The sequence below is a fragment of the Filicampus tigris genome, chromosome 16 (assembly GCF_054856515.1).
Source record: "Filicampus tigris isolate MCC_2025a chromosome 16, RoL_Ftig_1.0, whole genome shotgun sequence".
In the NCBI taxonomy this organism is placed as follows: domain Eukaryota; kingdom Metazoa; phylum Chordata; class Actinopteri; order Syngnathiformes; family Syngnathidae; genus Filicampus; species Filicampus tigris.
The window spans coordinates 4884669-4906062 of NC_141232.1; the positions used below are offsets into that span (position 1 = coordinate 4884669).

The 21394-nt window shown below is 44.7% G+C and overlaps 1 protein-coding gene across 1 annotated transcript in view; it reads right to left on the reverse strand.

The window, feature by feature from the left end:
- Nucleotides 1-237: 237 nt before the first annotated feature.
- stat5a (signal transducer and activator of transcription 5a) overlaps nucleotides 238-21394 on the reverse strand; it is a 38088-nt gene continuing 16931 nt past the window's right edge. The window contains exons 2-19 of the mRNA XM_086055826.1: nucleotides 15590-15727; nucleotides 14258-14414; nucleotides 13193-13282; nucleotides 11572-11746; nucleotides 10866-10996; nucleotides 10631-10782; nucleotides 10153-10308; nucleotides 9665-9844; nucleotides 8628-8715; nucleotides 8227-8349; nucleotides 7848-7940; nucleotides 6413-6619; nucleotides 5788-5882; nucleotides 5429-5571; nucleotides 4139-4294; nucleotides 4004-4055; nucleotides 3558-3668; nucleotides 238-2875 (exon numbers count right to left, since the gene is read on the reverse strand). Of these exons, the coding sequence (XP_085911952.1) occupies nucleotides 2752-2875; nucleotides 3558-3668; nucleotides 4004-4055; nucleotides 4139-4294; nucleotides 5429-5571; nucleotides 5788-5882; nucleotides 6413-6619; nucleotides 7848-7940; nucleotides 8227-8349; nucleotides 8628-8715; nucleotides 9665-9844; nucleotides 10153-10308; nucleotides 10631-10782; nucleotides 10866-10996; nucleotides 11572-11746; nucleotides 13193-13282; nucleotides 14258-14414; nucleotides 15590-15717 (2361 nt within the window). The 5' untranslated portion in view covers nucleotides 15718-15727 and the 3' untranslated portion in view covers nucleotides 238-2751. The remainder of the gene's footprint in view (nucleotides 2876-3557; nucleotides 3669-4003; nucleotides 4056-4138; nucleotides 4295-5428; nucleotides 5572-5787; nucleotides 5883-6412; nucleotides 6620-7847; nucleotides 7941-8226; nucleotides 8350-8627; nucleotides 8716-9664; nucleotides 9845-10152; nucleotides 10309-10630; nucleotides 10783-10865; nucleotides 10997-11571; nucleotides 11747-13192; nucleotides 13283-14257; nucleotides 14415-15589; nucleotides 15728-21394) is intronic.

Sequence of the window (21394 nt, forward strand, 5' to 3'; positions counted from 1 at the left end):
TTGTTTCAACCGCTCAATAGTTTAATTTTGTTCATTGACCTTTGTTTTTCAGTGTGAACTGAAAGTGAAGAACCTTGTTACTCTGCTTTGAAAGGCACCTTATAAACTTCCTCACCACTGATATAAACAATGATCACAATTTTTTTTTCACAATCACTATTTGACATTTTACTAAACATTGCAATGCTTTCCATGGTAAAATTCATGAAGGGTTGCATTCATGCCACCACACCAGACTTTAAACTCAAAAAATAGAGCGTTTATTTAGTAGCGACATGTCTTCACGGGGGCTCCAGTTGAAATTCTCCATAAAAACGTTTTTTTTTTGTTTTGTTTTGTTTTTTTAAATTCTCTTCATTACAATGCCGGCGACGGCTGTTTTTCTCTCGCTCTGGAAAAGCCTTCAAAGCACAAACATAGCAAACGGCACAGCGACACATGACGATGTCACAAATCTTACATAAAGCTCAGTGAGAAAAGAGGAGAGAGCTACACATTCAGCTCCGAGAACGTGGGAAAAAATAAACGCACATGAATTTAAATGAAGTCCTTTTGTTCACTCAATAGCCTGACCACACGCCTAGGAAGGGCGCAGATTACATGACGTCTGTATATATATTCACATAACATCCGTTGGGAGCAGAACAACGCATTCCTGAGGATGACGCTACTGTATATGTGTCCTTCAACCGCCGACAGACTGTATAAAGTACACTGAATACTGCAAGTACTGTATATCATACAATACAAGTCGTGACAATAACTCCACTAGGGAGTTTCCTCAGCAACAGTATTGGATTGGATGCCAAACAAAATGGCCGCCGTGGTGTCACATTTACTTTTAAGTTCAACATACGGCGGTGCCTTGAGATACGAGTGACCACAAGTTTTTTTTCCTACATACGAGCTGCTGTTCGGACGATTGTTTTTGCTTTGACTTCCGGGTGTCAACTTGAATTCGACAATTCTTCAAAAAGAGGCCTCAAGTTGTCGATTGAGTTTACTGTCAAACCAAACATAAAACTAAGAGGATTGCAACTTGTGTATTGAAAACAACCAAAACATTTTGCCTGAAGAACGGCCCGCCAACTTAATGCTAACATCATAACTAAAATGCCAGTGACATGCTAACAGTCAGCATTTTAAAATGTTGTTTTCACATTCCATTTCTACTGTCGCTATGGTTGCTGCCACAACTATGTCCCCCGACTATGCCACTTTGCATTCCTTGAGCGTACAATGTGCAATAAATAACACATTTTGTTGAGTTGCTGTCATTTTTAAATTCTACAACAGCCCGTTTAGGCAGCAAAGTAGTCGGACCAAAATAAAGCCTCGGATGGGATGTTAGCACTTGTTTTGGCGAAAAATTTGTAAAATACTAAATGTACCAAAAATATGACGTAAAACCTAACAAATATCTATCATGCAGAAACCCGATTAGGCAGCCAAATAGTTTGACTGCAACGGAACCAAACTCCGCTGGTTGCGGCAGTAAACCCAGCCCCGATAGGTTGTATTTCGACAACAACCCGTTTAGGGAGCAAATTAGTCAAACCAAAATGAAGCGAGCCCCTGGCAGTTTGTTGTCACTTCTATTTTGGAAACAAATGAGTAGTAAACTAAATTCATGAGAAAGATAAGGTGCAACTACCGAACATACTGCGTGTCTATCAAAAAGCAGCTCGTTTAGGCGGCAAAATAGCGAAACCGCAACAGAACCACACTACCGCTGCTTGCGCCACTCTCCATCTTGTCGGGTTGCCACTACGTTGCATTTCGCCAGCAGTCTGTTTAGGATTTAGCAACTGAATAGTTGGGCTGAAATGAGTTAGCATGGCGCCACTATCTAGAGTTGGCCGTTTAGGCAGCAAGATTACCAAAAATGAATCCCCTCTTTGTTAACAGTTAACAATTTATAGATAACTAGTCGATTCCAGATCCCATGCGTTTTTTGGCCCGTATGGAACCGCGCGGAACGGCTTCGCTCGAACTCTGTCAAGTAAATCCGTCGGCGGGTGTGGTTACCGTTTACACAGAAGGTGAAAAGAAGGCGGCCTGTGAGACGCGAGCTAAGGCAAGGCAGGGGCGATGAGGAGGTGGGAGGCGAGGTGGGGGGTGAGGGGGTGGGGGTGGGGGACCTGAGAGGACAAGCAGGCAGCGTTGTTGAAAAGCTTCGACCATTTAGAGAACAAATAGTCCTGTACGATACACAAAGGTGACAAAGTGCCCCCGGGCGAGGTTCTAGTAGGTGAGCGCATCTGAGCGAGCGCGTGCCGTGCGTGTAACCACTTCTTTGTGTCTTTGAGTGTTTGCTGTAACGAGAAAAAGCTCTTGAGTAAAAGTCCATTTTTTTTTTTTTTTTTTTGTCCAAAGACAACATTCATTCGAAGCCGAGATATAAAATAGAAAAGTCTTCGTACAGTAGCGCTTGTGTTAAACTCAAGAGAATGCATGCACATTGACAACTCAACACTTTTTTTTTTTTTTTTTTTTTTTTTTTTAACCAATACTGTAACACTTTTGGTTTTGCATTGAAACCTTGTACAAATACTTTTGGACACAAATAATAAAACTTGAAAGACGAGTCACATGCTCTGACGCGGGGAAAAATAAAATAAAACCACAACCGTTATTAACATTTCACATTATAGCAATGGAGGGAGAGGGCAGAACAGTTGAGATGATTGGAATTAAAACCATGAGCCATGTCAAGTGGTGAGGCAGGGCCAGTTGCTTGGTTGGGTGCGGTCATGACTGCTGGCCGCCCCAGTGGCTCTCGACGGGCCGTCGCAGCAGCTCCTCCACGTGCCGCGCCACGTCCATGGTGTCGTCCAGGTCGAAGTCTCCGTCCGCCTCCAGCATGGATTCGCTCCTGCGTGGACGACGTAAAAGGATGCCGGGATTTGATGACCTTCGTTTTTTTTTGTTTTTTTTTACCGCAACCCGTTTCGGCAACAAAAAAAGTAGGTCCACAATGGATGGTGTGCTGACGCTATCTGTTACCGAGATTGGTAGCAAACTAGGTGGGAAGAAAAAGACCATTTTCGGGATTTGGATTTCAACAGCCCGTTTAGGGAGTACAGAGTCACAAAATGATGCGAGATCCTGGCATTTGTTTCCGCTTTTGCTTTGGCAACTAAGTAGTTTATGGCAGCCCGTTTAGGCATTCAACCGGTTGGGCAAAAGTCCTCAGAGAGCCAACTGCAGCCAACCTCTTTGCGTGACAACGAATCACACCCTGGTCTCATTTCTGCCACTTTAGATTTCTTTGCCTATTCATGCAGCAAACACGTTCGGTCAAACATAATGCCCATGTCGGGTGGCTTCTCATTTTTTGATTTTCAATTAAACTGCGCCCCCGTCAGGTTGGTGCCACTTTCTAATATATGACAGTCCACTCAGACAGCAAATTCCACTGTGAAATGCACAAGGCCTACATCCAGGCAATATTGACTGCTAAAGAAAAAAAAAAAAATCCCAACTGATGACAATCAATTAATCAGCATTTGATAAACCATGCCCGTTTTCTTCATTCACGCGGCGCAGCGACTCACATGGGTGGGTACAAGCCGTAGGCGTGGGGGTGACTGACAGGTATCGGAGAGGCGCCGTGATCCATGTAGGTCGCATTCCCACTTGTTGGATCGGGATTGGCCGTTGTAAACCTGTGCAGAGCGCGGGCGCGCGCACACGCACACACACGCAAAATAAAAGCAATGAGTCCTTGATGCTTAGTTAGCGGTCGTCTAAGCAACCGCCCGCAGCGTGGGTTCCGCGCCCCGCCGCGTCATTACGGCGAAGCGGCGGCCGGAGCGGCGCTCGCGCGGCTAACAAGGCTAACTCTAATGATGAGCGGAGGAGACGCTCGCTCAGGAGCCCGTCTGCATCTTTTAATTGGCCTCCTCCAACTGACACAGCTAAGTAATTGCTGATCTGTAATGCAGGATCCAATAGCCGATGATTACCTAGAAGGAACGAAAGGGAAAAGGGGGCAACTCACTCAGGCACCACTTGTTTGATTTGCGGCTTCACGTAGCCGTCCACCGCCTTGGCTGCACAGGGAACAGAGAACCATTGTAAGGCGTCAAAAGCGAGAGAGGCCAGACAAGGAGCTAGGTGGGACGGCGCCGCTTACAGAGGGGAGGGGTGTAATACTTGGAGAAGACGTCGTCCTTGGGCCTGTCGGGGTAGAGGAAGAGGAGGTGGTTGAGATCGCTGATGCGGTCGGCCAGAGAGCGAATGGTGAAGTCTTTGGTCGTGTAGGGCATGAGGTTCCACACCATTCTCTCGCCTGGGGAAAAAAAACAACACGTCCGTTGGTTTTCACGAAGGGCGTTTCAAGACGTCAAGGGGAACATTTTGGGACACGAGGCGAGACGGGGCTGAGGGCGGGCGGCGCAGTGGTTTGAAGTAGTGGGCCATAAATCCCCGCCTTGTCGGGTTGCCGCCGCTGTCGATTTCTAAAACTCAGTAGTAGTAGATGGGCTGAAAATTAATTGGCCCGCCGACTGATTGCTTTGCACTTTTCATTTGTGGCGCAGCCCGTTTAGGCAGCCAAATAATTGGATTCAAATGAACGAAAAGGTTGCTGCCACCTTTGCGTTCTACCGCAGCCCGTTTACACAGCACAGAAGCTGGGATTAAAATCAATTGTTCTGCTGTCTGGTTGCTTGCTTGCACTTTCAATTTGCGGCGCATTTTGTTTAGACGGCACGCCAGTTCGCTAAGCACCGTGCCTCTGGCTGATTACTTCCATCTCTTGAGATTTCATTTGAAATGAAAAGTGCTTTATTTCATTCCGCGATATTAATTTAATTAATTTTCTACCGCAGTCCATTTAGGCAGCACAGTAGGTGAGCATCAACCGTGCCGCCGGCAAATTGCTGCCACATTTTTACTACAGCTTGTATCGGCAGCAACATCATTCGACCAAAATATATTACCGTAAAATCAATAACACGCTAGCCCCCAAAATCAGCCTTTAAAAGCATTTTTTTTCCTCTGCACATTGTGTGTAATGCATTCCCCCAATTTGTTGCTATCCTTTATTATCAGAGTGAATAATATGACTGAACAAAGATAGAAAATATACCACTGAATTGTAAATGCTTTTAAATGCAGGATAAAAACGATGCTCTTTTCCCATGGCTATGACTGAGGTGTTTTAAAGTATTTTTACAATTATTTATTTCCAAAAATCCAGTTCTTGCCCTGTAGGCACCTTTGGTGCACTATTTTGTATTCCTTAACTTTGCTTTTGAATCCCTTCAACTTTGCAGCTGAGTCCTACCGCAGCCCGTTCAGGCAGTACAGTGGTATTGTTTGCCATCCTCTCTAAAACCAGCACAAGTTGGTCGATGGAAACGCAGCCTCTGACGTTTCCAACGCAGAGGTGCACCTGTTCAACTTGACATCGACCTCATACCTGCTTTGTTGGGGTTTTCGGCCACCCAGGCGATTGTGACCCCTCCGATCTCTGAGTCGCTAAAGCGCAGGAGAAAAGTGCCGTTGGGCTTGGACATCAGCATGTCTTGAGCCTGCTGCTTGTTCACAAAGCCCAGGATGGCTCTTGAAAAATAAAAGGGAAAGCGTTGTAAGAGTATGTCTTGACCCTCCCCCCCCCTTCCCTCCATACATCTGTGCTCCATTTTATCTTCACACACGCTGGTTGCCATGGAGGAGGCCAACTACACTATTGTCAACCCGACCCCCCCCCACCCCCCCCCGCCCTCGAGCAGAACACACCGCATTTTCCGGTACACGCCGCACCGAGAGAACGCTCACCCGTCATTCCAGTGCGGCTTGAGATGTTTCTTCGTCAGCTCCATCACGCCGTCACACCATTGCCAAAATGTGAAGTTCCTGCCGGGCAAGCTTTCCTGATGAGTGGAGCACAATATGAAGCCCGAACGCACGTTGCAATACGCGCTCTTCGCGTTTGCCACAAATACGCCACGTCGCGCATGAAGAATCATAACCGACAACGCGCCTTGCTTGTCTGCGGCGAGGGAGCGCCCGTTGCGCTGCCGTTATCATAATCGAATGACGCGTGATTGCCGTATTGTGTTGGCTGCGCCGGGAAGATGGAAAAACGAGAGTCAAACAAACAGAGTCATTAAGACGAGGGCTGAGCTCATTTCACACGACTGGAGCGTGGAACGCCACTGCGGGGATGAATGCAAAATGGCGTGGCGAATACTTCTGTGAGTGTGAGTTCGGGCTAAATGCATCTCTCAATGGAATACGAGCATGCTTCGCAAATTGCTCAGTAATTCTGGCCTGTGGGAAAAGGCGACAAGGAAGGGGGAGAAAAAAAAAAAAAAAAAAAAAGCCTCGAGGAGCACCGAATACAACAAGTCATTATGTTGTGGTTACAGATACAGAGAGGGAGAATCACGAGTAAACTGACTCTGTTAAACTGTGACCAGGTCATCGTCATGTTGCGATCGTCCTCGATGCCGGTGCTGGAGTTGCCGAAAGCCTTCTGGGCGAGGAAGACCAGGTTCTCCTCGGAAAGGCCGCGGTTGCTCTGCACCTCCGCCTTGTGCTTCATGTTGATGGCCTCGCACAGCTGAGGCCACAGCACCTTGTCGGGCACCAGGAAAGGCACGCGGCCCTGAAGGACGACAAGCAAACGCCGTCATCCTCCAGCGTTAGCACGCAAAACGTACAACGCCGTCGATGTCTTCCACGCTGATGGACAGACCACAAGTCCAACGATCGCCCGCCTCGAAAAGATGATCCTTTGAGATGAATGATTTGATCACGTCCGATGTGATCCGTAGTGACCGTGACACGACCGTACGGAGGCTGAATGTTTGGGGGACTGTAGTTGACTTTATTACACGATACGTAATTGTGACCTTACGTTATCTTGCACTTGACAAATACTCCATATATATTTAAAAAAAAAAAAACTAATACTAAAACGAATAATAACTGAATTAAAACGACACATTTTCACTCCTGAAAAATAAAAATGAATAAAAGCTGCTAATAACTACTAAAAAAAAAAAATGGAATAAAAATGAACTATAATGGAAAATCCGAAACTATAAACCCTGGAGCGGATGCATGAAAAGCATGCTTTACTTCCTGGAAGATTTTGGCTTGAGCATGGCACGTCTCATTCAATAAACATTTCCAACAAAATGGGGGCCTGGGCACATGTCGAATGCGTTACACCGGTCAAACAAGAACTTTTTGACCCCGAAGGAGGTCCAAAGGTTTGCCATTAGAGACGATGAGTCACCGCATTACGCGGCACTGGGCGCAGTGGGTTACGCTTATCGACAGTGTATGAAATGCTGCCGCCCGCTGTGCCGAGGCAGACCTGAAAACCTTCCGCGGGGCGTCCACGCCGCCGCCGCTGCTGCTGATGTTTCTGTGTATCTCTCACCACCCGCTGGTGCCCGACGACTGCTGAGTGTTACGCGGGTCATGAGCTGCCTTTAAAGCTGAATTGATGGCGGAAAGTTTTCAGATTTTCACCAATCAGAGCACTTCAAGAGCGCTGTATCTTACCTTAAATTGAAACGAGGAACCCTAAATTAAAGCCCTAACAACTTAGAACACTAAATCAAAACCTTCAGTTGAAACCCTGATCTTAAATTGAAATCAACACCCTGGCCCTGACTTGAAAGCCTCAATTTAATCTCTACTCCTAAATGGAATTTTTAACTTGAAACCCTAAGCCTAAATTGAAAGTCTAACTTGGCACCCTGATTTGAAAGAACCTTTTCGTCAGATTCAAAGTGTTTCTTGTGTCATCTGGATGTGGCTAGAATTGAAAATGACGGTTTCTGAAGTGCTTGCTCGCAATACATGACGAAACGTGTACTCACGGGCTCCGCAAAAGCATTGTCCCACAGCACCGTCGCCGTGGCGTTATTGTCTTGGCTCCCGTGGACTATCACCACCACAGGCAGCGACAACGTCTGTGGAGACGGAAACAACGACAAAAGGAACATCAATCTTTTTGGTCGATACGGATCTACTCCGGAGCAAGGCGTTGCGCAGGTCATAACCCTTTCAGCGACGGATATTTGAACACAAAGAGTACAGCAACAATTGTAGACAGACAATATAACAACGCTCACAGGCATATCTTCTTTCTCCTCTGTGAAGAATGTCCAATATTATTGACGTTTACTGAGTCAATTAGCTGTGAAACTCTTGTATAATAACAATCTAAAAAGCGGAGGCTTGATTGTGTTTACTCACCTTCACTTGGAAGACGAGCTCATTGCCTCCGACGCTGAACTGGGACTCAAAGAGGATGGTGAACTTCTCCTCCGTGACCGACTCGGCTCCTCTCCTGTCCGACCGCTTAATCCTCTTCAAGGACTGAATACATGAGACATGGACAACTATAAATCATATTGCATATCAAGGCTAAAATAGCTTTTTGTTGCACATACGCAAACCGACGAGACAAGAACGCTCAGTTTGACCGCAGAGACAAGCATGCCTTTTTTTGTGTGCGTTCCACTTAAACAAATAAAAGCCACCCTCAAATAGACGCCCTGGCATTTGCATAAACAAATAAACGCCCCTGGATGCTATTTGAACAAATACGCTGAGCAGCTGTTATCCGAGTGTGACGCTCGCAGCGGGGCCCTCACCATGTTTCTGAAGTGAGCGCTGAGCGTGCCCGTTGTCTGGTGATACTCCATCACGCAATTGTTATTGAGAATTTCTCCGCTGCTCTCACTAAAAAGCAACAGAAAGAAAAGAGCATTGATGAGCCATCCATTAAATGTATTTTTGCCACACGCAAAAGATGGGTGCCTTAGTTTTTATTTTTTAAGCCTGCATGGAGGAGAAAAAAAAAAAAAAAAAAAAAAAAAAAAGACAAGATAATGGCATTATTGTTCACGCATTTGACTGCTGACGCACTCCTGCTGCGTTCGGAATGTGGAACAAGGCGGCCGAACGGCGCTAAAAGTAGATTCTGCATGGAGTCTTCCGAGGCATTGTTGGAGTTCCAGCCATGTCTGTGTGGTGAGGTGTGAATCAAGTGTAATCCAGTACAGACCAATTGTAACCAGCAGTGCTGGGAAAGTCATTTAAAAGTCTTTTTTTAAATGTATTCCTCAACTAGTCTAATGTTATTTGTGTTTTCAATGATATGCACTATTTGGGTTTGATTTTTTTGTAACATACCTACTTCATAAATCGGAACTTGCAGAGCTGGGCAGTCCGTCCCTGGGACCCTCCGGCCCGGCCGGATGCCCATTTTTCGGGCGGAGGGGTGGGGGGGGGGACAATTTTTTTTTAAATGGCTGGACTAAGCATGGCCGGAAGTGGATTTTTGTCCGGCCCCACTAACCGGCCCTCATGCGTGTGACGTGCTCGCTAGGCGGCCAAATTTCATCTCAGCCTACTCGGTGAAAGGCTTTTTTTTAGGCTTCTTTCAAAACAACTTGTGTCCGGGAGTATATTCAAGCTGTGCGCAGCACTCAAGTATGGCACATCATGCACATGCCATGCACCGCCATGTGCAAGATGTCGCGCACTGTGGCCCCAAAGTAGACTCAGGGAGTTTGTGTGACCGCTCAGTTTAATGGGAAATTAAGAGGGATTTTCCCCCAACCTCGAAGTAACTTCAAGGATGGCAACAGAAAACATTCAGAAGTGTCCATAATGCGGGCGAACTTACTTCCTGGTGTTCTCGTTCTTCAACAGCGACTTGGCCTGCTGCTCGCTGATGATGGTTGCCTTGACCTGCGGCGGGTTCATGTGCACGTTCAGCTTGCCGCCGACCAGGAGGCGCACGGTGGCGGCGAACTTGGTCTGGGTTTTGAGCACCTGCGGGGGCTGTTTCTCGATGATGAAGGTGCTGACGGGGGCATCACAGAAGTGGGGCTGAACATTTCATGTTTTTTCATATCAAAGTGAAAGCCAAGGTTAGATTAGCTCATGTGTGTTGCGTCACTCAACGGCAACTCAACGGGTTCTAATTTTTATATATTTATGAGCCCTTTAAATACATTTATTTTAGAGGGTAATGTAAGATGAGTTGGAAACGATATTTAAGCATTTGGGGACCGTATTTATGGTTTAAATTAATGGAGGCAATGATTAAAAAAAGCATTAAGGGAGCGTATCAATGATTTGCATTTTTTTTTATTTATTTATTTTTGCTACCTTGTGACCAAGGCCGAGATGATGTCTGTGATCGTGCTGTTGAGTTCGTTGAGGAGGTCTTCAATAGGACCCGGGATGGGCAGCTGTTGTCTGAGGTGTTCCGCTCTCCGGATCTGTTGCCGGTTCTGCCAAATGGTTTCCGCCAGCTTCTCGCACCTAATAAACACACAAAAAAAAATGACAGAAAGTACTCGTGTCCGATGTCAGTGATGGTATTCTCACTCTCACTCTCACTCCTGAGCCTAAATTGGATATGTACACTATGGACTAAATTCCTAAAGAAAGAACTGCGGCCGCTCATAGCAAGTCCAACTGCCCTTCATTTGCACCAGCAGTTTGCTCTGACTTAACGTCCTAATCACAAAGGATGTGACTATTCGTTCTCATTAGGAGGCAATAAACTTCGGGCCATTAGGAGCTTGTAAAGCGACGACCTCTGTGATTCCACGTGGCCCTCGTACGCGGAACGGAAGCTCACCAGGACTGCAGGATGTCCATGCCCCCCTCCGGCGGGCCCCCGTTGCCCGCCAGCTGTTGCCGTCTCTTCCACTGGATCAGCTCGTCGTCCAGGATGAGCGTCTGCTGCTTCCTCAGCAGCTGCAGCGTCTTCTGGTGCTTCTCCGCCAGGTCCTGGACGACAACGACGGCGTCAACTTTTCCGTTTGCAAAGCGCTCGTGCAGCAGGAGTAGGAGAAGAAGAGTCAAGCGGATACCAGTCTGTACTTCTGTAGTGTGTTGGCCTCCCTTGTCAGCCACGCCTCCACGGTGGCTCTCTTGCTTAGCAAGGTGGGCTCTCGTAACTGTCGGTCAGCAGGGGGCAGTGTGGCCAGGCTGGACAGCTGAGCTAAAAGGGGGGGGGCGTATAAATTCGAAAGAGAGAAAATTAATGGATTTCTAAGAAGACCTAATTCAGAGGCTGTTTGCCTTTTTATTGTAATAAAAGCCGGATGAGTCCGGTGCTTGTTGACGTTTTCGATCAAGGCCGAGGCATCGCTTCCGCCTTGTGGACTTGCTGTTGGAAAATGACATTCTCCAATTCTGTGAATTGAAATTGTTTTGGGGTACCAACCAAATGTTGACCCATCGGACACATTTAAATTGTCAAATAAACCTTTTAACTACCTATTTTCTTCCTATTTTTTTTTTTATGAAAACGTCTGTGAGTTTTCTGAATATTATAATTTCCATAATAAAAGCCCCCCACACTGAGTTTCTCCAATCACGTTGTCTCTGACATTCGCCACAGTGACTGAGAAGTATAAAGTGCTGCTTTCATGAATGAAAATGCTTTAGGGACTTGTTTTTCTCTCCACACTTTTGAGCTCCACTTCCGCTAATAAACGCCGCTTGTCTTGCTTAGCTCCCTAGCTCCGAAACGCGTTTGACTTTGTAGGTTTCCACATGATGGGATTGTCTCACCCTGAATGCGCAGGCTCTCCTGGTACTGGATGATGAAGTACTCCTGGTTGTGCTGGAGCTTGCGCAGGTCGTTCTCCGTGTCCTGGGTGAGCAGACGAAGCTCCTCGAAGGCCTGGTTGATCTGCTGGTACTTCTGAGACATGCTGTCCAACATCCCGCCCACCGGAGAGCTGGACTGTTCGGTTGCATTGATGGGGTTTGGACAGAAAGGGACGTTGAAAGAGTGTCATTTGAGACAACAGGTGGGAAAGAAACCAAGATGGCCAGGATGCACTCACCTTCGTATGAGCGAGTAAAATCCAGAATTGCAAGTCTGCGATAGAGCGGTGCTGCATAACCGAGGTCAGTCAGATAACGGCTAAACTGTGTCGAATCCTCATCGGTGCGCATATTTTATGCTAATAGAAGAGGCGCGTTGTGACTGGAAATCAATTCAAGCCAGGAGTTACCGAGATTCAGATGTTCACGCGCTGCTGGATGGATGCCTTTCATAACTCGTGGCGTGCAATAAAACATTAAATATTCGATTTCCAAGCTTTGCTACTGCAGAAATAATTGCTGTGAAATAAGTGTTTACCCTGTTTCGCAGGCTGGGATCACACTTTGCCATAGAGGCGGCCGATATGTATCGTTACCGATATCATCGTCGATCTTGCGTTCGCGATGTGTAATTTTACATTATCGAGTATTAATACTGCCTCAGCCGACGGCCGCAAAGTATGAGGAAATGCTGAAAAATCAGTGTGCATTGACGGCAGAGGAGGAGGAAGTGATAATCATTCGCCGAATCAGCGGGCGGGACCCGGTCACGTGACTCTGCCAACACTGCAGCGGAGCTGTTTCCTCCTCATTTCATGGAGGAGTGTCGAGACACGGCACTCTGATTCATAGTGCGTTTGTGCAATATGAGTTAAGCAGCAAAATCCACCCGTTTTTAGCCATCTCAGAGGGCGGCCATTTTGTTATTTCTATCGACTGAAAATGACGTCACAACTACCCAGGGCTCAGGGGACGACCAATCACAGCTCGCCTGTTTTCTAAAGCTGAGCCGTGATTGGTCGTTACCTGAGCCCCGGGTAGTTGTGATGTCATTTTCAGTCGACAGAAGTGACAAAATGGCCGCCCCCAGAAATGGCTAAAAACGAGTGGATTAACTCTTATTCCACAAACTGCTGTGTTTCAAATAGTGGGCGTGCATAGAACACATTCTTTAAAAAAATATGTTCGGGTTGATTTCCCCTTTAAGGAATGTGAGGATAAGCGGTATCGATAATGGATGGATGGATGGAATAGAAATGTCAGGAGATTGGCTAATTAGAATTTTCAAAGAAAAAAGGGGGCTCTCACTTAACAACAGTAGCGACAGTGTTATGGGGAGCTTTACTCCCTTCGGCTCGTCTTCAACGGGTAAAATGCATGCTCCATGGGGTTTAAGTCCGGAGAGGTGGCCTGGAATAAAACCTTATACTGCAACCCCTGATCCGCAACTTGGTTGCTTTGGCCGTGTGTGTGATTGCATCAGAATGTTTCCGCAGACTTCTGAGTTCATTTTTGAAGCTAAACGAGTGTAGTTGCGGCATGATGGACAAAAAGTGTGCGTGTGTAGTTTGGCAGCACTCACATTGGTTGCCTCCCGCACGAGCCGCTGCTCGGTGTAGAGGATGTGCTTGATGCAGCGCACCAGCTCCAGAGGACATCGGTCATACGTGCTCTGAAAGACAAGGAGAACATGTGCCGTGGTTAATGTCTCGTTAAGCCCTGACGAGGCGAGCGGCAGCCGCGCTCCGCACTCGCCAATTTAGACGCATCAAGGAGCTTCTCGGGGGCCCGGCGCGGCGGATACGCTAGAGCCCATTAGAGGAGCTTAATGACGACGGTCTCTGAAGAGCGGCGCACTTTGTTTAAAGCGATCATTAGCATACGAGCACTCAGCAGTGTTTTTACACGTTCATGCGATGACGATTACATTTGGATTGATTTTCCTTGAATCGCCAGTGGAACGGGAACCTACGAAATCAAACGCGAGCTACGGATGCTTGCATTTTTGTCCAAAAAAATGTGAAGACGCTGAATTATCTGTAAGCGTGAATGGTTGTTTGCCGTGAAATTGCCTTTTGGAAGGTTCCACCATATCTTCATTTGAGTCTTGAATGCTTAGATGGCACCTTGGCCTTGTCAGTAAATACAGGCCAAATAAAGTCCCCAAAGCAAAATGAAGGGCGCCAGAAATCCGGGAATCCATCTTAGCAAAGCCAATTCCCCTTTGCCCAGTTTCACAGCCTGGTTTCCGGGAGGCGAGCAGAAGGCAAGAGAAGAATGGATTTTGAGAGCAGGGATCATAAATAGCAGTGCTGGCTAACGACCAAGGGCCGCACTTGGACTGTCCTCTTGTTTTTCCTTGCAATGGATACAAACTGTTCTGAAACATGTGGTGCTCCTGTGTGCGCCCTTGCTAAAAAAACGTCAACAGGGAGGATGTTGAAAGGGACGGCTTGTTCTGCTTGGGAAACAGTTTCAATAAAAGAATTATACTATTAAATGTGGCTGCTTGATACGGAATTTCACAACATCGTTCCAGAGGGCACGGTTATTTTCCTTGGGTGGCTGGTGTGTCATTTTTATGGTAAAAAGAGCACTCTCGAGCGATCTAGAATTTTCTCCATCTCTCGTATCTTAAACGACTTACCTTGAGTTGGCTGGCATAGTGACCCAGTTTGATTTTGAGCAGGAAGCCGTCCTCGCCGACCTGGTGTTCCGCTTTGTTCTGCAGCTCCTGGATTAGCCCATCCAGCAAGCGCTTGGCCTTGAACTCCTCTTGCGGGTTCTCCAAGTCGATGTTGTCCCTGACCGAGGCAAACAGGCACGTTCCAATAGGTTCAAACGGTACACACGAGGTGCTCGTCGAAATGGTGGACCGCCTGTGTATTTCCAGGTCTCCTCATGATAGATATACGGTACCTTTGGATTTTTATGTTGATAAGAGAAACAGGCTGGGCATCACAAATCTGTCCAGTAAATGTGATTCCATTGTATTCACAATCGGAAAAATTCTTCTTTGAAGGACCACTGGAAATGTCTCAAATGACACGAAAATGGTCACTTCAAAACAAGACGGCAGACTTTTTGTCTCTTTTCGGGCATGAGTTTGCGCGACCTTGTGCCTTTACTCATGATTGCAAATTTAATCCTGCCAAGCGAAACTGGCTTCAGGGGATGAATTTTCAATGCGACTTTTTGGAATTATTCAAAAGTTCTGTCGAGTTTTACGAGTCATAAAACATCACTGCCAAACGCCATCCGCCACGACGAAACACTCAAGCTTGGAAAATGCTTTCTGGTCAGAGTTTGGCGTCGGCTCTTTTACAAACTTGGAATGACTGAGAAACAGTGTGCAAAACAAAAGGCACGGCTAGATAAGACACATGCCAAAACTTTCAAAGCTGTCCGCGGGCTAGTATGTGCGAGCTAGCTAGCAAGCAGGCCCACATAAAGGAGACACGGTAGCCCAAATACTTAAAGATAAAACACATACCCCTTCAGGCAATATCATTTTTTTCAGGCTGTAGGCATAGCTTGCTAGCTAACGTCATGCTGTAGTGGTAGAAATGGGCCAAGGAGATTGCGCCGGATATTGACAGATGGAATCACGGCGCTCATGCCAGAAAGCCTAAGTGCGTATCTGGGCTCGGTTTTAGCCAAACCTAAAAAAAAAAAAATCCATCAACTGACATTGTGAAAAAGAGTTTAAAGCTATATCTCAACAATTCAGTACTAAATTGTTCTCAGACTTTTTCAACAATTACCTTCAAACATGTACAAAAGGCAAGTGGGAATGAACAAGAAAAAAAAAGCGGATCCAGATATTAAATCGGAATTGGCCCCTTGAACTTGCGATGTAAATCTATTCAAGGCAACTCAACCACAGTTCACTTCGTGTGTAATTAATTTAGAGCTGTTAGGCTAAAGAGTGGCACATAGCATGCATAGAAATTGCCCGAGAAGCGCTCGTGAGACTCACCAAAGTTGGCCCTCGATCCACTGCGACAGATAATGTCGCACTTCGATGGGGAAGTGCTGACCGTACAGAGACTGCATCTGGTGGAGAGCATCTCCCTGGAGCTGCTGGGCCTGAATCCACACTGCCATCTTCAACACCCTGCCACAGAGAAGAGAAGACAAGACAGAGAAGTAAATCGAGGAGAATAAGTTCGATTGCTTGAAAATGACAAAGAAGAAGAAAGCTAATGTGAAGAGCTGGCAGCCGGAGATAATCGAATCAAGTGGGTGCCTTCCAAAAGTTAGTCTTTAAAAAAGCTGAATCCCCTCTTTGTTTTCCCCCGGCGGCTGCCGTGGAAGAAGGAAGCACCGAAAGACGATGAAAGATATTAATTTAAGTGGTTTGACGCAAACTGCAAGGGGGGGGGATAATCTCATCACGCTTAAAGTACGCACTGTGTATAGTGCCCCTTTCGATAACAGGCTCACTGCACGAACTCTACTTGGTGTAACGTACAAAACACGTCCGACTCCTCTGTAAGTCCTAGTAGTAATTTTTGTCGTTCTTTGAGGGGAAATAACAGATGCCTGTGAGTTATATTTTTTGTCTACACTGTTGCTCCCCGTTCGTATTCAAATACCCGTTGCTTAAAGTGTTATAACATTCCGATTCGAATTGTTTGTTAGCATTAATCTACCGTGAATGTACTTTTGCTAAAGCACAGCGATATGGTCGTTTCAAATATGTCAAATTCTCATTGTTTTATGTTTAGTTGGACAGTAAACCTCAACAGAAATGACAGCTTCAAATCAAAATGGATGGATTCCTGTTCAATTTCGGGCATGGGACCTTGAAACTTTTTTATGTGTGTACCTTCCACTGTACAAGAGATATGACTGCTTCCACCACAGGTTGAGGGTTGAAAAACATGGTACCTTTCATACTCTATAGCGTATGGGTTTGAACTAGTGCTGTCAAACGATTACAATTTTTAAACTAATTAATTGCAAAAAAAATTCCATAATTAATCGCAATTAATTTTATTTTTCAACTGCAATTTTTTACAAAGCTTCGAACCAATATTTATGGCAAAAATTTAAAGTATATTTTGATTCAAAGACTACGCTAATAGCTTTCTTTCTTTCTTCCTTGAATACGATTATTTTCCTGTAAAATGCAACTGTTGAAAGATACACTAAAGACGTACAGCTAATATGGTATTTGAATTCGGCTTTGCAAAAGGTGCAAATTATTATGGATTTTTCCAATGAGCCGTCGAGCAACTTTTTAAAGTAAAACTACGTCTGTCTTTGACAGTGACTCCCTAAGATTGGCTGCCAAGTGAGCAAAGGGAAGCTGCCACAGGAAGTAAATAAAACTGAGTTAACTGAGTTAATTTATTTTAATGCGTCATAAAATCCAAATTAATCTCCATAGTTAACGCTTTAACTTTGACAGCCCTAGTTTGAACACAACAGTGTTTGTGAAGTGAGATAAATACGACTGTTTTTTTTTTTTTTTAATTCCTGATGGGGGAAAAAGAAGGCAGCATCACGGTTGTGGGCTGGTTGACACATCTGCCTCACAATTCTGTGGTTCATGGTTTGAATCTTGGTTCCAGCCTTTCTGTGACGCCAAGATTTTAAACCGCGAAAAAAGAAAAAGGACTTTGTGTCGGGGTCACTTCGGCGGTTGATTTACCGTCAACACGCCTACTTGTTCTTCTCAAAAAGTGGCACAGTAGTCGTCGGCGGTAGGCGTGTAATGAGTGCGTGGGGAAGTTTGTGGGTTATGTGGTGTCAGTGGTTAGTGCACACACTGCGATGCCCTCTCAGTCTGTAGATCACAGCAAACGCACACAAAATAAAGACTTTCAAGTGGACCCAAGTCCCATGACTGGAGAAATAACGTCAGCCCGAAGGATCTGATGACTAGGACAAGTGAGCCAGCGGGGGTGGGGCTTTCATTCAGAGAAAATTTCCCAAACATTTCCAATTATTCTCGACTGAGAATGCAGATGATCTTGTGCCTGGTCCACACTAATCATAACAGTCGATGTTTGTTAACCTTTTGTTCCAATTCAATGCATAACCGTTACATTCCCAATTGCGTATATGATTAGTATAGTAATACTTAACTACATATACTCGTCACATACAATTCCTCTGACTATAGAGGCTGCATTTATTCCAGGTTTACCTTATCTGACCAAAAATCCTTGAAACATTCTGCACAAAAAGCATGGCATTACGAAATCAAACATGCCAGCATTTGTCTCAGGGGAATGTGGGAAAATTTGCAATTTTTTTTTATTTTTATTTTTTTTAACATCACAGTGAATTTTATTATGTATGCCAATGGAAATTAGCTCACGGGGCAACTCTCTGGTGCAAAGTATATTCCCTTCATGATTAATGCCACGTGGCTGATTGAGCATTAAAATTGTTGGCCAATGTCTTTGCAACCGTTTGTGACCTTGAACGAACCCAGATGAAAAAACAACATTCACTACATGCGCACACATTTGCAGACATACGCCGCTCAGTGTGATACTGCCTTACGAGTATGTAGCCTTAAGTGCTTTTTTAAAATATCGATCCACAAGGTCCAGCGGTGGAGAGCACGAACGCAGATAATTGGACGTCGGTCACAAAAGAACAAACCAGAATGCACACGACATTAAAGGATTTACTTTACTAATTTTTCCTCTGTGGGATGCGTATCAAATTCAGTATAGACAAAATATTAACTTTTTACTTCTGGAAAATGCTAAATAAGTAAAGTATCTCGTTAAGTCATTCCTTTCTCTCACTACACAATAAATGTTAGCACAAATTTTGCTATACCTTCAATTTAACTGAAAATATTTCAGACTTTATATTTCACTATAATCAGTTAAGAGCATTGAGCATTATGAAATGTTGCCATTCAGTACTACCTTGAACATACTGTACATACAGGAGAACATAAAAAGACAGCATGAACCTTGCGTGCAGAAGTTCATAGTTCAGAAGTCAAATAGATAGAGTGCTTTAAAGAAGAATTCAACGCTAACAAATTTTTTTTTCAAGAATATGTTCTATGCAAGCCCACTCGTTGAAAAAAGGCATTCTAATAATTATTGCGTTTGTGGAATAGGTGTTAATCCACTCGTTTTTGGCCCTCTCTGGGGGCGGCCATTTTGTCTTTTGTTGACTGAAAATGACACCACAACTGCTCACAATGACCAATCACGGCTCAGATTCAGAAAACAGGTCAGCAGTGATTGGTCGTTGTGAGCAATTGTGATGTCATTTTCAGTTGACAGAAGACAAAATGGCCGCCCCCACAGATGGCTAAAAAACGAGTGCATTTTGCTGCTTAACTTATATTCCACAAATGCAAAATTAATCAGAATGCCGCGTTTCAACTAGTGGGCCTGCTGGGAACATATTCTTGAAAAAAATATGTTTGGGTTGACTTCCGCTTGAAGTAATTACACACACATTAGTCATAAAAGATTGAAAAAGACATTCAATGGATAGGCAGAGGAACGTTTTTTTGTTTGGTTTTTTTTTCTCACCAAAATTGTGAAAATGAACTGCAAGGAGATGACAAAACATCACACTAACACACTTGAGAGAGAAAGATGCCATTTCTGTGTACCAGCCTAACAACACGTAATTCAAGAAAATTGGGACAATTTCCCAAACAGACCACAATGGGGAAAATACATAAACATTACTACTTGTAATAAACATCCAAACAAAAGCAATACTATTACTATCCTATTTCACTCTTCTGGAGCCTCAATAGATTAATACTTTAGTTCCCATTCAAGTGTCCTTCTCAACAAACAAAATCCAAGTTAAATTTGTTGTGTAACGGGGAAAAGCACACAATCTGAGCAGCAGTTTTGTGAAAATTCCAACCAAAAGAAAAGCAGAGTGGCTGACTCGTCATCACCTTTGTTGTCTCCCATTAGCATGCTACATTCACGGTGCGGCGGTGGCATGTCACACGCACGTTTAAAGCCCAGCAAAGAGGCGTGTTTATTCCGCCGCAGAGGGACTCGCAATACGGTAGCGCAAAAAAAAAAAAAACACCAAAAACTGCACTCGAGCGCGCCGTCACCCACTCCTTCCTCTCAGGCAAAACTGCCATTCATTTAACGTAAGCGCTTCCTGTGAGGAAACTTGAGGTGCCACCCACCATTCCGAGCTCTCTCCTTCATGATAGTGTTGAGATGACACATGCAACACAACGATAACACATGTTTTTGAGTTGAAAGCTCATTCATTTTCAGTTCATTAAAATGTTCAGAAATGTTTTAGTCAAGCCGAGGTATGGTACCTGATAAGGCATTTCAATTAAATACGTTTATGTTTTGACATTTGTCATCAACAACTAAATGTCTAAGTAAATAAAATAAAAAGAAGATATTCTTTGCCCCAGGCACTGTAAGCTGTAGCTTTGATATCTGGAAAATAATTAGCAAAAAATTACTATGATGTATTATTTTTAAAAAATGCATACTTACATTTGGGACCAGCAAAACAATAAAACAAACACAATAAACCAATTACTTCTCCTAACATTAGCTCTGGGCCAATTAAAAGACCTGATATAACTGTATATAATCTGCCACCTGCATGAACAAAGTTGTTTTTAAAAGCAAAAGGTGTATTGTTAAAGTACAATCATTGTTTAAGAAGAAAAGTCCTTTTTGGGGGAACAAAGAGAATAAAGAAGTCTTTTTCAGAATAAAAGGCGCAATATTAGGAAAAAAGTTGTAAAAAAGTTGTTGTTTTGAAATTCACATAGTAAAATATTAAATATTATATTTCAAGTTCATTTTAGAAAAATCCAACTTTATTCACACCTTGATTACTACCGCCTGCACTCTTCTGCTCACTTAGCCTACCACCACCCACACTCTCCTCTGCAGCATTTTTATGAACGTCATTATTCTGCACTACTTTTGGTCGATTTTCAATAATTCATATCATGAGGCACCACTGTATCACAAAATACTGTATAATGACTCCCTTAAAAAGTATTGCGTATGAAAGTTCAATTTAACTTGTAGCTAACTAACTAATGTCCAAAAAATTAACAGTTCTTAATCTCATTTAGCACAAGTGTTAACGGTGGGGTGGAAGTGCATAAGGGCTCTGTCACGGGCGCATTTTCAAAAATAAGCCGTTAAATGTTTTCATTGAGTGTTACATTTCACACTTGATGGAGGGTGGGGCGGGGAGTCATGCCAGACACTCAACTTGTAGCCTAAAAAAGTTTATTTACTGTAATATGTCCCGTTTAAAGCCAGCAGCTTTTGATGACTTTTATACATCCCTCCTTTACTTTGAAGTGGAAAAATAGCCACAGAGGTTACTGATGAATGCCACCGAGAATCAAAGCAACAATACAGCTCAATCTTTGCCTAATTGAACCGTCACGGGAGGAGGAAAGAGGACTCTTGTTGTTGTAGCGTGTGAACACATGACCTGTTAATGTGGCTGACAGCTTGGAGGGAGGGCTACTGCAAACGGCTTTTGAAGAAGAAACACTGCAAGAAAGAAGAAAGACTGTTGTGCCGGCCGTCTAGGGCTGGGGGGATACGTTGCAGCACTGCGGCCCACGTCTCATCACGCCGCCAACAAGAGGAAATCACTCATTAGCACGGCAGCTTATCACCACGCACGGACCCAGAAGCGTGTGCACATGCCGACACGTGTCCATCTAAATCCCCGCCCGGCATCGTGAGACTCGCATTCTAATGTGGAAAACCATTTAATGACGCTCACAAGGGGGGTGAACACGTGTGAGGGTTGGCCCACTCGCCGT